Source organism: Betta splendens, chromosome 4 (assembly GCF_900634795.4).
Source record: "Betta splendens chromosome 4, fBetSpl5.4, whole genome shotgun sequence".
NCBI lineage: Eukaryota > Metazoa > Chordata > Actinopteri > Anabantiformes > Osphronemidae > Betta > Betta splendens.
Window position 1 is genome coordinate 16545955 of NC_040884.2, and position 15941 is coordinate 16561895.

Sequence of the window (15941 nt, forward strand, 5' to 3'; positions counted from 1 at the left end):
CTCCTTGGATGTGTTAAGAGCTCCTCATTGAGGCTACTGTGGACTGACCACCATCTATCATCAAGTGTTGGGTGACTGGATCCAAAACATGCAGCTTCTACAATAGATAAGATAAAGTCATGTGTTTGTATTGTGTCACTTTTGCTTTATGCACTGATGCAAAATCACAAACTTTTCTTCGTCGCGTCTCCTTGTTCACATTGGGCTGAGAAATGAATTCAAAAACATATACATCACGCGTTACACGGCATAGATCACCTTGACGTTATCGCGCCCTTTGATTTATTCTCACATCCGCAAGCAGACAATTTGTAAACACGTGAAGGCGGTGCGGATTTAGCCTTTTGATCTGACAGATCATTAAATGCACGACGGTGGGCTGAGCCCGTACACAGCTGTCAGGTGAACGGATTAATAAATGATAGTGGTGGGGACGGAGCCCCGATTAGAGGGACAGAGCAGAGAAACGTCCCAGCTGCAGGACAGCGGCGCGCTACAAGGCTCCGTGGACAGTGGACGTCCGTGAACCTCATGAAAAAGGGGAATCCCCAAAAACAGTTTGTCGGCTTCAGATTTTATTTTTGCTGCTTGTGTGTGGACAAAATGTCTATACAGTACGAAAACGCAGCTCTCTTGGTGGAGAGGCTGCTTCACTTTTTATTAGACGGGTTTTTTTGGCAAGGAATGAAACACAGTATGCTAATGAAGCGCAACATCGCTTGGACGTTGCTCCAGACCAATTTAACAATGATTAATCACCCGATTAGTGATAATCATAATAATCCAGTGGAGCTTTTAAATGTGTACCTTGATCGTTTAAGCAAGGAAGGAGAACACAAACCTGTCTGAGTTATGGCTCCGTTAATAGGTGCTTCATCGGAATGATGCAGGACCCTCACGTCGGCTAATCTTTTAGGCCATAATTTTTTCAAATAAAGAGCCATTAGAGTACTTTGGTCTCAGGTTGTATTAAAGCTCAAAGGTGCGAAGCTGTTATTTTATTTGGAAACAGCGTGTTGCTTTAGTCAGACTGCGTGAGTGACAGCAGCAGGGAATCAGGGGGGGATTAACTCAGTCTTTAATGTTTCCACCCTGCATGCAAAACAGTTTAGCTTGTCAGTTAAGATTGCATCCACAATATGCTACAAGGGATGTCATGAGAGAGAGAGATCAGTGGATTTAAAGTAGAGGAGGAAGCTTCTTTACTCGCATTGTAACCGCGATGTTTGGTGGAACACGTTACAGATGCAACGTTTGATACAGACTGTCAATACTGTACGTTTGAGTCTGTGCTGCGTGCTCCCGGACTAACAGCCTTGTATTAATAATGTACATTATAATGTGTGAACACGCATAAAAGGTTTAAGATGGCGAGGGTGAACAATAAAAGTGAGATTGGAAAGACAAAAAGAATAAGAAATGACAGTGAGTCATCCTGTTTAGTCACCGGCGAATAAACAATGTCTGACTTTTAATAAGGCAAAGCCTCCGAACTTCCCTAATATAGAGCGTGTGTACATTATTTTTAGTACCGATGCCTCCTCACAGTTGGAGATTGGGCTCCACTGATCCAAGAAAACGGTCGGCTTTTTCCTGCTGCTTAGTCTCTTTTGTTGTCAGTGAAATGCTGCAGCATGAGGCTGAAGTATTGATGAAGCTCTTCTGCAGAAGCTTTGATCTAATATTTAGTTAGCGCTTTACAGTAAGAGAATAACACACATGCCAAGCTAAGTCGTATATAATTGAGGAGTGATTATTATTATGTATGAATGCAAAACTGCCAATGGTCTTGGTCACTCTAACGTACATAAGATCATCATTAGCCAATGAGAAGTATTAATATAAACTGTAGGTTTGACATAAAAATGCTGAAGAAAACATGAGAGGCCGATCGAAACCCTCGTGCACATGGCAACAGTGAAGTCCAGCATTTATGTCAAGTCCTTATAGCAGCACAGGCAGATTAAGCTACTTGGGAACCCTGAGGCACAAATGACAACAGGCACATGCAGTATTGATTTCCCATCCAGCCCTCGGCAAGCTTGTGGGGTCAGGAAGCAAAATGCAGAACCTCGCTACCAGTTTAAGATGCTCATTCAAGATGAAGAGTGAGATTTAAAAGTAAAAAGAGTGCTATCGTACAGCGTTGAGCCTAACATCACAACCTTAGAGCTAAGAGTCAATTTAGGTCATAATAATGCATAACAGATCTTATTTGGTATTTTTGACAATCGCGTTTTTAAAAAAAACTGCTTGTCTACAATAAAATCAAATTAAACTGTGGTACAGAGGAGATAAGCATGTAATGAAATCTTAAAACGCCTTATTACAGTACGAATGATAACTTATCAAACATAACGACTTTGAGCTGCTACACTAAGCATTTAGGACATACAGACACGCACACACGCACGCACGCGCACGCACACACACACACACACACACAAACTCTAGGGGGCGGAGCCATATGTTATCATTCCAGTCGCAGCAGAGGAGAATATAAGGAGGATTATTCCTAAATAACCCGATCCTGTTCAAGTTTCAAACAGTTCTATTTCAGCGCCAGGTCAAACGTTTATGCAGCTGCACAGCTTGGCATCAGTCAGATGGCTTCACACACTTCATCCGGCTCTGATGCTGCCACAGCCACCTCTGCAAGCGCCTGGGCTTTGCTGACCACGTCTTATTCTCAGTTTCTGCCGCGTGAGTACAACGTCTGGCTTCTCACACATCTGCAGTCTGCATCCATCTGATGAAGACACCGACAGATTGCAGACAATAAATTTCACACTTCACCCACCTGCTGCTGACAGCGAAGTGCTGGCGAAACACAGATTCCCTTTTTTACTATCTCACATAAACAAGAACTGGAAACTGGAAATATTGTTTTCACGAATCACAATTCTACTGTATTTTTCATTGCATGTGCTCACAATGCAAAAAAAACCTGTTATTATGAGCCAGTTGAAGTCATCTCATTGGGTGTTAACTGACTACTAGAAATAAACCAACTGTTTGTATTGTACAGTAAACTATTTGTACAGTTGGTACAGTTGGGTGTTTAAGGGCTCAAACCTGTGGCAGGCAGATGTTTTTAGGTAGTTTTTGGACATATCCATAAATATATTGTGTCAACAGTCAGAACAATCTGAGACATCCAAACAATCCCTCTGAAAGATGTTGCTCAACTTATTACATGTAAGAACGCGATAAGGCTCTTAAGGCTTTTTTTTTTTCGTTGTGTCATCGTTTTATGAAATGCATTAATCATTAGAGGCAAAGCATAAGCACTGACATGTCTTATGACTGAAGGTTAAAGGACTTTATCATCTAATCCTGCTCTGCTGGTCTCACAGGATGCATGGAGAGTAATAGCTTCCCTTACAGCACAACTCACTCTTAATACTCCCCAAATAGGAAAAAAATAGACTTACACTAAATCTCGTTAATAATTTAGCTCAGGGGGGAAAAGCTGACGCATGCTGTGTTCTATATTTCAGAGTGGAATACTTTTATGGATTCAATTAAAAACAGGTTAAAATAAATGACCTTCGTAGTAAAAAGGCGATAACACGGAGCACATTTGTAAGTTGTCATGTCAAATGACAAAGTGCGCTTTTGCAGTGTAACGGGCGCGTCGTCAACTCGGTGCCATCATTCACCCATTGTGTTAGCGACGAACTGAAAGGCCGACGAAAGAGAACGAGTGATGAAGCGTCTCGGAGGAAAAGCCAAGTTATGATTCCAGCTCCGAATTTATCTCCTTCACACGAACTTTTAGTGTCATGCCTGTAGCTTAGATGATTCCACAGGACGTGAGGATCTCTTAACGCACAAGCGAGTGATCAGCATATATCACACAGAGGAATGGGGTCGTCACTGGAGGCCAAAAGCCTCATGTTAAGAATGATCACCCTGCCACCGCCGCATGGACACGTATTTAGTCATATTTACCACATTAATAGTTGTAATGGAGTATGCAGGGACATAAGCATACCGCTTGTTCTTAGAATTAAATTGTGCCACACACAGGGCATAATGGAATGATTCAATTTCCCAGCGGTGTGTTCTGAAAAAGCAGCGGCTCCACCTGTCAGCGGGCTATTGCTTCCTGTTTTTTTATGCATTAGCCTTTATGAGTTCGCAGAGGGTTCTGAAAAGACTGAACTCTTTCTGTCCCTTCACTCATCCCTCCCTTTTAGTCTTTAGCTAATGTACAGTATCCCATATTGTTGAGGGCACATCTGTTATATTAAATGATGTAATTCATGTTTTTAGGCTGGCAAAATGTTCAAATCCTCACAAAGATCTGAAAATACACTGTGGATAGGCTAAACGTGCACGTAGTGTAAATAAGCAGGAATCGAAGATTGTATTTCCCCCGGCTCGCTGTTATCGTCACTATGCATGAGAGTTGGCCGTTTGTAGATGCTTAGATATTAGAAAACATGTTCTGACCCTATTGTGTGTGAATATCTGCACAGCTGCTGATGGATGTGTGGAGATTTTTCCGCCACGTTGCTTGTAGTACAGTGCTTTACCTTTCTAAGGACAGAGTAGGTCAGAGAAGCAAAAGCAGAACTATTGTGGTAGATGCAAAGTAAGTCACTCACACTGACGCAGCCACATGCTGACAGACAATCTACAGTACATGGGAGACTTCTAATGCAATTGCACAGATGGGGCATTCAGTGGCCTGACCGAGCGCGGGCTCGTTTGGCTTCACACACTCACACTGTGCATCTTTGTTCAAGGTCAAGCTTTGATTTTGGGCTTTTTATAGTTGCATGTAACACTTAAGAAAACGTGAGGTGTGTGTGTCTACTTCGCTCCTGTGTTATGAGCGCCCTGAGAAATCACCAGGAAGTAACAGGGCTTGTATTTTCCAAGCAGGCCTCGGGATGCATGATTCGGTAAGCTCTCTGCTCTCAGTCATTATCTCCAATGTCAGAGCTCACACAGGAATGGTGTTAGCTTCATGCTGGTTTCCTGGCGCTTTTCTCCAGGGATTCATAAAACGCGGCAAACATTTCCAGTCGTATACTTCCAATAACCGTATGATGCTGGAGAAGTCCTTGGGGGGAGTGTTCGGACGAGTACAGGAAGTCTGTGTGATTTGCAGTGTGCTGATCGTGTTTTGAAGGCTTTCAAAACCTTGTTCTAGGAAGCCGGACAGGTACACTGTGATTCTCCACGGCTTTTGGAAGGCGCCCGCGGCAGTAACAGCACTCCATTGATTTCTGTAATCACTTTGAGGTAATTATGTAGGAATACGCTGAATGAGCTCCTTGAGGGACAACGCAGAATGCTTCCTCTAGTGCGACGGTGAGATCGCAGCTCCCCAGCGACAGCCATCACGCTCTGCACCAACCCTCTGCCACAAAAAAGCTCTGACTCAACACACTGAATATAGGCATTGAGGGATGGATCTTAATGCAACGGAGCAGCATCAGACACAGAGGCACATTACTGCATGCTTTAAAGTTGACTTTAAACTTTTTTATGCTTGTCTCGCTGAGCTTCTTTTATAAGTGAGGGGAATGTTTTCACTGCACAGTGAGACTAAGGTTCAGGGGATGCTGCCATGCAAATTATAGTCCAATCATTTCAGGATGCAGAAATAAATAAGGATGGTACTGAAACGGCATCCATATAAGAAAAATATAAAGAAAATGAAACAGGCCAATTTCCACATACCATCAGGGTCTAGACTTTCTCCTCTGAACATCACAAACTCAATAAACATCCTAATTCTACTCTAATAATAGGTTCACCACTGTAACACACACACACACACACACACACACACACACACACACACACACACACACACACACACAGAGCACGCATTTATCTATCCATCCATCGCCAGCGTTTCCAAGTAGCAGTTCATCATCTTCAAGGCATTTTCTTTTGTAGAACTAAAACATACAAAAGAAGCAATTGTACACAAATTGCAACATTTTGGAAAGGAAGTGTCTTTCTTGTTGTTCTAGTTGTTGTTGCAAACATGCAGTTAATGTCAGCATAGTTACGGTAGCTACAGCTGATCAAAGCAGGAGCTCTCATTTCACTCACTGGAAAATTGAAGCCACCTCTGCCAGAAAATAAGCGTCTAGTAAAAATTGCAAGACGGCATGTGCACAGAATCTTTCATTATTGTTATCATGCATAAAGATGAAGAAAAAATAATACTGTACGAATAGAATTATCTTGATCAATAAATTAAATAGCTGTGTGTATTATTGGAGCTAATTGTGGAACTGGCAGCTGTAAGTTTAATTACACAGTAGGAAATGTATGGATTTGTATAATAATAGGGCTTTGGCAATAATGGGTGAGTGCTGACATACCTTGACAGAACATTTCAGGCGTATGTGACAAAGGGTTTTCACTCAGTAAGCAGAGGTGATTTTGAGATGAGAACTGAGCCTATTTCACTCAAGCTGTCACAGGAGGCTGGCAGCATTAGTTCCACTGACACATCTGAAATTGGCTTTGGTCTAGCTGTGTGTGTGTACACCAGGATCCAGGTCGACCTTTCGCTGCACTGATCAGCCAGAAGAAAGGGCAACGCAGTAAAGGACAGAAAGGGAGATGAGTTGGGGCAGAAAACAACGTGCTTTGTCACTTTGGGTCACAGCAAAAAGCTGTTTTTTTACATGATTGTGTGTAAAAATAATTCAAAGTATGATTCTCATACGGAACCCCTGACATTGTATAAAGCATGTTACAAGGCTGGCGAATCTGAAGAAAACCCTGATGTGGGTGGATCCAGAAACGTGCGGTGTCCAAGCACCCATCGACAGGATAAATGCTGACAAACAACACCATCAGCGACGCATGAAAGTGGGAACGTGATCGGTGCAATCAGCACAGACGCCGCTCCGTGCTGAAGAGGCGCGTCATTTGTTCTGGGAAATGACTGATGAGGTTGGAAGGCAGCGGTTCCTACGACGGTGGAGGAGGACATAGATTTGTACACACACGGCTGATTGCAGGTAGTCAGCGTAGAGCAGACCCAGCCTTTATTGATCACGCTAAGAGCTTATTCTTGTGTTGTCAGGAAGTTAAGTTACTGTACAGTACAGTATAGGATCAGGAATAAAAACAGGCTGAAGAATGAGATACAGCCAGGACGCCGCTGGAGCGGCAAAGTTGCGTAAGTTACCCTGCACCGGCGCCGGGACGAGGGAAATGGACTCGGGGCGACCACAGGAGGAAATGCACTGCTGGCAAAAGCCCCGTGACGTTGATGAATGTTGTCCTCCGAGTGTTAGGTAATATTCTCTGATGAGATGCAGTGTGAGCCCTGGCCCACAAGGTTAGGAGCACGGGGCGAAAAAAAAAAGTGATGACGTGAAGGTGTGGGAGCCAGAACAGCAGGGCCGAGGGAGGAGGACGCTGGATTCACGCGAGAAGTTTATGTCCATGCATCCGAAAGGAACCGGTTTAAGGGAAGCTGTTCCTCCACTCAATGTCAGCTCCAAGAAAAACCCAGAGGATGAACAGTAAACCCGCATGTTACTGCATCACATTTCCTCACAGTGATGTTGATCTTGCTGTAGAGTTGGCCCATTTTGACAAATCCAGTGTTTAACACACTATAAACTGGTGGAAACAACCAGTGACAACTGTCGTCACTGATGACCACTATTGAGACCTAATCCTGCATTTCTAATACAGACATCATCATCAACAGCAAAGGCACTGGATTAATATAAGGGTGCTTCTATTGAACATGACCATCAATCAAAACATGCTTTGAAGGAAAACTACAAAAGCTTCACAGACCTGTGTGTCTTTTGAATAGAGGAGCAGAGTCGAGGCTCTTCAGCGCCTTCTTGTGGTGATGCTGCTGCTCCGCTTTCATCCTCCCAATGGCTCCTGGTCACCAGTGCATCACTGTCAGTCGTCATGATAGATTAGTATTCGCAGTGTAATGTACAATTAAAGATTGCATTTTAGCTAAACAAGCAGATTTGCTTATTGGGTGCCTGCAACCGTCTGCGCAGCTGCACGTGCATGCGGGATGTTTACAGGATGACAATTATGAGTAATGATGCCTACGACTCCCAGCGAGAGAGCGTTAGGAGCTGCTCCCTGTGCCTCACACAAACCCGTGCTCCACTTTCTTTTTCTGAGATTTTCCACTCCAATTCCAGGCATGGGGAGACAATTCATCTTACTAATGCCAGAGGTGAGTGGAGACTCCAGCCAGAAATCTGGGACCTGATGGTATCGATCATCATCACGGCTGGAAATGGAGATCTTCCATTCACCACGCAAGGAAAGAGAGACAAACCAAAGTCTGTGACCTCAGGTCACTGTAACTGGTCTTATTAGTCAGTCGTATTAGCCCGTTAAGCACATGCTTCTTACAGTAACCGCCCCCTTGATCCCTCCACACACACGACTATGACTCAGACACAACTGACTCGCTTTTCATTAACTTGTACAGAGGGTTTACAAGAGAAACAAACATTGCCTGGTTGAGTGGAATGGACCATAAAAATCAATAACACCTCAGATACACATGTACATATTTTCAGCACAACAACAGATTGAACTGCAATGTTTCCACCACGAAACCCTCCGTGCTCCAGTTCACACCCAATAGAAACATTTCTCTGTCTAGTTCAGCCAGCCTCCCTACTCTTTGTGGGTCCCTCTTAGTGGTTTGGATCAATACAGTTGTCCTCAGGCACAGACCTTTGTGCTAAAACCATTTGTTCCAAGAACTCGGTCGTAGCAGAGCCAAGGATGTTTTCTGTGAAGTCCATCTCATTTTTGCATCCCACATCAACTGGCTGCATTTGACATTTGCTTTTGGTGGGAGGAAAACGTGTTTGTTCCCCTTAATGTCACAGTCTTGTCAAGGATAGACTGTGTTGCAATAATAGAAGGGACCTAAAGAGATGCATCGATCTCCACATGCAGACACAAATTAGCTGTTAGCGAGGTCTAGTACGACGCAGCTCTTTTTGCATGAGATCTCTGCCGGGTCCAATACAGTACAGGCATGACACTGATCGAACCCCCAGCAAAACAGCTCATAAGCCAGAATCCCACACGTCAGCTTTAAAATGTGCCCCTGCAAGTACACCCTAGTCCTTGGATAAACAGGCGAAGCTTTTCAACACACACGTCACCGCCGCAGCATCGGAAAACAGGGTTTTACTGTGTAAACGTCTACTCCGAGACCAGACGACCACAGGATGTCACTGTGAGGGCAACACAAACCAGTGAACCGTCGGAAATTGTGGAAAGTGCTTCTACCGTCAGCTGGATAATGTGCTGACTCATGGCACTGCTCTCATTCTCTGGAGTAACTTGAGGAAGGAGAAACAGCGGTGACTAATTGCATTTTTGACACAGAGAACATTCACTATCCACTTACGCAAAATGATAGATAATGTGGAGAAGACTAAAGGACACTGGGACCCACGGGAGAAGACATTTCCCCAGTCTGAATGCCAAGTATGTGACATTGCAGTGGTTCACAATAAATATCAGCAGTGACCAGGAAGTCAATTTGCTTTTAATTTTCCTAATTATCCAGATCACATCAATTTTTTTTTCAATCGTGGCTGAAAACAGTTTTACAGGTTGAAATACTGTTTAAGCAAACTTTATTAATTAGTATAAAAGTATAAGTAATAAACAAAGTATTCTAGAAATATTGTGACCAATAACATGAATATATTATTTGTACTTTCTACCCAGCTCATTGATGAACTTGTATAAACTCAAGCTTCTTTCCGGTGTGTGTTTCACTGAGGGGCTGTTTTCCTCCAAGGAGAGGACTAAATAAGGGCTGTCATTGGCTTCTGAGGCTGAATGGCTTGCGGACACAGCTGGTCACTCACAGGGAGAAAATTAAAGGCTAAAAATGGAAGCAATTTCCCTCCGAGATTAGCCTGCGAGGAAACTAAGAAAGACGGGTTTAATGAGGCTTTGTGTCACTCAATTTACTCATTCATTGGCTTGGCTGAGGATTCATTATTCGGTGGTAAAGTCTCTTAAGTTTTGATTAACAAACAAGCTTGTAATTGCTTCTCAAAAGAGCAGAAAACTAGACGAATCCACAAAAAGAAGAGACGTTCACTTGGTAAACCAGGCGGAAATGTTCCTCAGGAAAAAACATTTGCACATGTGGTAAAGCACTTTTTAGCTGACAAAATGAATAAAGAAAAGAAAAAAAATCACTGGTTTGTGTATTCTCTCATTGTTTACTAAAGAGGGCCATCTACTGGAGAAATACCTACATTAAACAATACTCAACAAAAATATATTAGTATTCAAATTGTATTATTCATCAATGTAGAACAAACACATTCTCAACACAAACACAATAGCTTTCAGTCAAAGCTCCATGGTCCTTTCTCTCCAGCGTAGTCATTATTAAGACTTGCTGAGTAACTGTCTTAACGCCCCTACGAGTCCATTACTGGCCCTCCGTACCCTTGGCTCCTGCTTTTCTCTTATAAACTGGGAATGAAGGATTGGCAGCTTGCAACGGCAGATGAAGGTCATTGTGATGAAAATGTGTTGCAACGCACTTGTAACCTGAATTCATACATGGTGAACATCGCTCAGCGCGCACTGCAGACCACCAGGGCCTTAGGAGAATCAAACAGGACAACTCTCACCTCATAGTTTAAGTCTCAGTTGGCGATTCTCCTCATTCATATCCTCTGGCTTCTGGCTCATCTCCCCAAATGATTTTTTGTTCTAGTGCCAACATAGTTGTGGATGTGTTTGTGGAAATAAGCATCTTTTCAAGGTGATGATGACCCTGACTGTGAAAAAGGAAGTAAAGCCTCTGAAATCCTATTACCCAGAGGCTTGCCTTATTTTACTGCTATCAGTAGTGCTGCCCCATCAGCAGCATGCCAACTGTTTCCAACAATTGCTCCCACACTAATTCTATCACCAAGACATTCTCAGACTGTGGGCATTTAACTCAATTTCCATATAAAAGTGATTGCAAAATGTCTGACGCTGCAGTTGTGCTGATGCGGGTGTTAAGGTCTAAATGGCACAATTAATGGAAACTTAATTATGTTAGTCATATAAAAAACAACCAACTTTTACTCCACTTACATATTGGCCATGTACAGGATGAAAAATAAACAGGCTGTGCAAACATTCGGAGTGTATCTCTAGAATAATTACCAAATTACTAATTGTGATATTATAATCAATTAATGATCCACAACTATCAATGAACCATTCATTAAATTTGCATTTAAATTAGACAATTAGGCACAAGCTTTCAGGAATAGCAGTCTGAAATTATGAGAAAATGTTTATTCCATCCTTCTCCCTTTATGATGTAATGTGGATTGATAAGAAAACACAAGCAGAATGGTTCAGTAAAATAAAGACACCGTAGGAGTGAGCTAAATCTGAAAAAGAGTCCAATCAGTAAATCACATATTTACGTAGATTTAAATTTCAAAGCTGATCTTTGTGATCGTTTTATTAATCACTTTAAAATATATTATTTAGTTTTCATTAGAAAATATTAACCATTTTCCCCAAGCATCACATGAATTTATTAATTTTTGAGAAACACTGCAGCTTCAATAATCTCTACTAAAATACTTGTTGACTTTGTGAGTGGCCACATAGACGACTAGACTAACTAGGATGAGCTGCTTTCGCTCCTTGGTCCTTACAAGTTCCAAATTCACCTGTCCATCTGAGTCCTGATAGTGGATCCGGTACTGCTCGCCATCATAGTCATAGCAGGCTGTTGTGCTCTGCCGCTCCATTGTAACAGGAGTGCTCGTCCACCAGAACGGTTTTCTGAATTCGTCCAGAAGAGTCAAAGTCATGATGCAACAATTCTAAAAGAGAAGTAAAAAAGTAAGCAAGTGCAAGATTGGTTTTCTGTATTCTGCATTGGCAGCTTAATTCAGTGGGATTGCAATATTGCCTACTGTATATTACATATGGATCTTTAGGTACAGTATCCTTCACACAGCTTTCCATCTGAAACATATTGTACTTGCATGCATGTCTTGCTCAAACACATACAGTACAGCAGCTGACAGTGCTTAGTACGTAAGTACTGTACCTCCACTGTGCCCTGCAGGGCCTCACACCTCCAGGGCAGGGTGATGTTGCCTGTTAGAGGTGTGTGCTGAGACAGGTTTGTCCTGCTAATGGCAGTCAGCTGGATCAGTCCATCGCAGATGTGAGCTGGTCAAAGGCAAAAGAGCACAACATGCAAAATTACAAGAGCCACTTAAAAGGCTGTGAAAGTCTTAACAGATATTAATATTATTTATTTCTTGCTGTGTCCAACAACTTCATCACAAATTGTTTTTACTTCGCCCATTATGCTGATTCTGACTTTAGAGTTATGTAAATCACATCCAGTCTCTGGTCAGAGAGTGTTTCATGGCAGATTTCTCACAGCATCATTTTACAGAGTAACTAAATAAGTGTGAATCTAAAAAGATTACCTTTCCTGCAAAAGAGCTGGGAAAAGCTTCCAGATGTGAACTCGTATTCAGTGTTGTGGAGAACAATGTGTAGCTGGTAACCATGGAGACCATATTCAGGGTCTATGTCATCAAATGGGGCTTTGAATATTGGCTCCACATAAGGGCTACAGGAAAGCAAAGGTATAAAGAAGTCACACTAATGATGTAGTGTATGATGAGCAGAATTTCATTTAAAACCAGGTTTATTACTTCATTCATCAATGCAACTATACTGTATTCTCACAAACACCCAGAAGAGGGGGCTATAGGAACATTAAATGAACTAAACGACTCAGAAAAGATCAAAAAGTCCACATTAAGGATTCTTTAGCTTTTAAAAGAGACAAGTGGTTGTGTTAACTCGACACTGTAAATAGCTCCTGCCTCCATGCAACCATTGCAAGTAACAACAGATGGATGGATAGATGTAATGTATGATACAGCCCAGAGGCAAAGAGCCCCTTTAAAATAATTATAAAAACACATTTTCCTCTTCAAATATGCTTTCTTATAATGCAATGCGTGCAATAGGTTACATTAGAAGAATCTAATAAATCCCATTAGTTAGATCTTCCTTTGAATGTGAGCCCTAACCATCTGATTGTGATGCTGCACACCATGTGAATAAAGAGGCATGTTCACATGCAGCCTACCTACCTATCAGGAGATCCTAGGAGGCTTCTTTCCACCAGCCTGTGGAAGTGAAGGGTGAACATGACAAAGGCAACAGAGCACTGGCCCTGTAAGAAAAGCCGTCGCTTAACATCCTTGGAAATTCTCCTGTTGAATCATCCTTTGAGAGATATCACAAATCCACATGCTATTTTGCAGCTACTGTCAATACACACTATATAATAATATAAATGATTACCTTCCAGACGCCAATGATGACACCAGGCTGCAGCAGCCTCAGTTCAACCAGTCTGTCATGACCGATGACTTTCCCACCTTTAGCTTGAATCTGTATGTCTAACTTCGCCATGAGGGACCTCCTGCCAGGTCCGACGGAGCAGACAAGAAAACTGTAGTTTTCACTGAAGAAAAAAGCAAACACACAGACAGACACCGTGGCAATAGATCCACACTGTCTTACTTCTTAAGACCAGGGCAGTTGAGGCCAATCCTCCAGACTCCGTGGAGTTGAAGGGTGGAAATCTGCCGGTAGCTGGGCAAAGATCCCTCTCTGCTCCCGCACACAGTCACGGAGGTCTTGAAGAACCGAGACCAGCTGAGCTCCAGTGTATCCTCACGCCCCGACTCCTCACACACTGCCAACTCCCAAGTGACATGCAGGTTTCTGAATAAAGAAAGGACACATATGTAGGGATTTGCATGTTCAGTTCCTAACGTCCAGTGCATATCAGCATTACTGTATAAAGTGAAATTTAACTTACTAAAGATCTGAACTCGACACATTTTATAAAGCTAATGCAACACAATTGTGGCAGCGTTGGTCAAATTGGTCAAAGCAATCAAATGAAACCGCGGCTATTGTGATAAATCTCTTGATCCAGTCCTGTCTAAACTGTGATTCGAGGCCGTCCCTGCTGTGATGCAGCCAGTGGCACGCAATATCAATTAAGCGGGGAGAACGAAAGCTACAAACTGAAGCCGCCCGGGAGGCTTGAGAAGACCCAGGGGACTCCACTCTGCATTGTCTGTATGTGTGATGTCTTGTGAAATGATTATTACCAAGGTAAATCACATGCTCCTCAGGGTCTGGAACAGACAAACACCCACGGGGAGTTGTCTGAGCTGGTAGAAGGAGGGGGGAAGGGGAAGGGTGTGTGCACATGCATGTGTATTGTGGATGAGAGGTTGGGGGGCTAAGTAATTTATTTCAACAATTCAGACAGCCTCTGCGAGGAACACAATTATTTCTACTTCCCCTCTGTACCGCAGCGACTGCCACAGAACTCAAAATTGAGTGCTGCACAGCCTCTAATCAGAGGTTATATAAACACAGCAGGAACCACAGTGGAGCTGGTAAGGGAGCTTTCCCCCCCGCGTGCCGGCATCCCCATGGGCACGCATCACATTCAGACAGAGACCTCCTTCCTCACCTTTAATAAGAAAGTGTCATTAAATGCGATATGAAAAACAAACCGAGCTTTGTTTTTGATTGCCGGCGGTTTGAACTGTCCTCTAGTCTCTACCCTTGAACTTTCTCGACGGCGAGAATCTACAAAGTTTTGCTGTTTGCTAACCACAAACAGCGCGGAGGCTCCAGCGATTTCTCACCGAGCGGCTGTAAAACAAACAACACATACCAAATTACAGCCCAGCACACACACCGCGAGCACCGCGGCTCCTTTTAACTGAGATAGTGAGGCAGCAAACTGCATACGGCTAATTGACACAAAATATTCTCTGGAAAATAATGAGACCTTTTTCTCACCTTATTAGCGGAGAGGTTCGAATGCATCAAGATACACTTGATTAGCTTAACCTACACGCAACACTTGTCAGAGTACTTATGTTTCTGGTGAGTGCAATCAAAGGCTCAGCACATTCAACAAAGCGCTCACCTCGGGTACTTCATCTGAGGCTTTTTCAGATGCAGTTTGTGTCTCGCCGCTGTTACCTGAGGACCTGCTCCGTTTGGCTGGGCAGCCCGGTGTAAGGGTCCATGAAGCCAAGTCGTCTTTTCCACTCGGCCATGTCACGTGTGGCCACGGCCTTGAAATATGCCCACTTCCAGTAGCCGGCAGACGGCTCCTGCATCTCCACTGTGGCCATTTTCCGCTGCAGCTCATCCATGCGATGGGGTTTCTGCTTTTTATTCCTGCCAAACGCTGTCATGTATATCTTGCTCCAAAGAGCACTGCATTGATTGTTTTTGGCAGGAAGAGAGAAAAGATTGCAATCTATTAAAAACTCCGAAAATCATCACGCTGCGCGTGTTAAACTAGCACAACTTACAAAGTACTTACTTATCGTTGGCAAGATAACGGAAGAGCTTGTTGACGTGGTTGATGCTGAAAAGAGCCGAGGCATCCAGGTATGACAGAATCTTCATTAGGATCTCAGCCGGCAGTCTACAAAAAACAGGTAAATAGACAGAACAAGGAAGTGACACGAGTGTTTTCATACGATCTGTTACTCCACACTTCCTTAGAAGCACTTCTACTGATCTGCGCTCGATATACTTGACGAGTCTTCTCAGGAAGAATCAGTGTTTTCAATACGTAGACACGATGTAAAACATACAAAGCATGTTTTTGAAAAGCTCTTTCAACATCCCATTATAAAAATGTAAAACTTTTTTTCCAAATGAAAGCTGTGTGACACACCTTTAAAGGCTGACTTCATCTATGCGTGACACTGTTCTAATGCTTTCAAAGAAACATGACTCATCAGAGCTGATATGATCAGATGATGTCGCGCTAAATCTATAAAAACGCCAGAGCAACTTTTAAAATAACTGTCCACACTTCACTAAAA

At 43.0% G+C, this 15941-nt stretch overlaps 1 protein-coding gene across 9 annotated transcripts in view; it reads right to left on the reverse strand.

The window, feature by feature from the left end:
• The window catches only part of fbxo15 (F-box protein 15), a 28559-nt gene that overhangs the window by 9387 nt on the left and 3231 nt on the right, over nt 1-15941 (reverse strand). For 2 of the 9 annotated variants that reach the window (XR_008694499.1, XM_055508191.1), the window contains exons 2-9: nt 15431-15535; nt 15082-15321; nt 13591-13794; nt 13369-13489; nt 13155-13237; nt 12477-12622; nt 12086-12210; nt 11700-11855 (exon numbers count right to left, since the gene is read on the reverse strand). Coding sequence is in view for 5 of the 9 variants with exons in the window: in XM_055508191.1 (XP_055364166.1) it covers nt 11700-11855; nt 12086-12210; nt 12477-12622; nt 13155-13237; nt 13369-13489; nt 13591-13794; nt 15082-15321; nt 15431-15535 (1180 nt within the window). In the remaining 4 variants the exon portion in view is untranslated. Of the gene's footprint in view, nt 1-6532; nt 6551-7794; nt 7906-10294; nt 10803-10831; nt 11856-12085; nt 12211-12476; nt 12623-13154; nt 13238-13368; nt 13490-13590; nt 13795-15081; nt 15322-15430; nt 15536-15941 lie in introns of those variants that run through there. The other 7 variants (XM_029147239.3, XM_041070354.2, XR_008694501.1 and 4 more) reach the window with 6 other exon arrangements.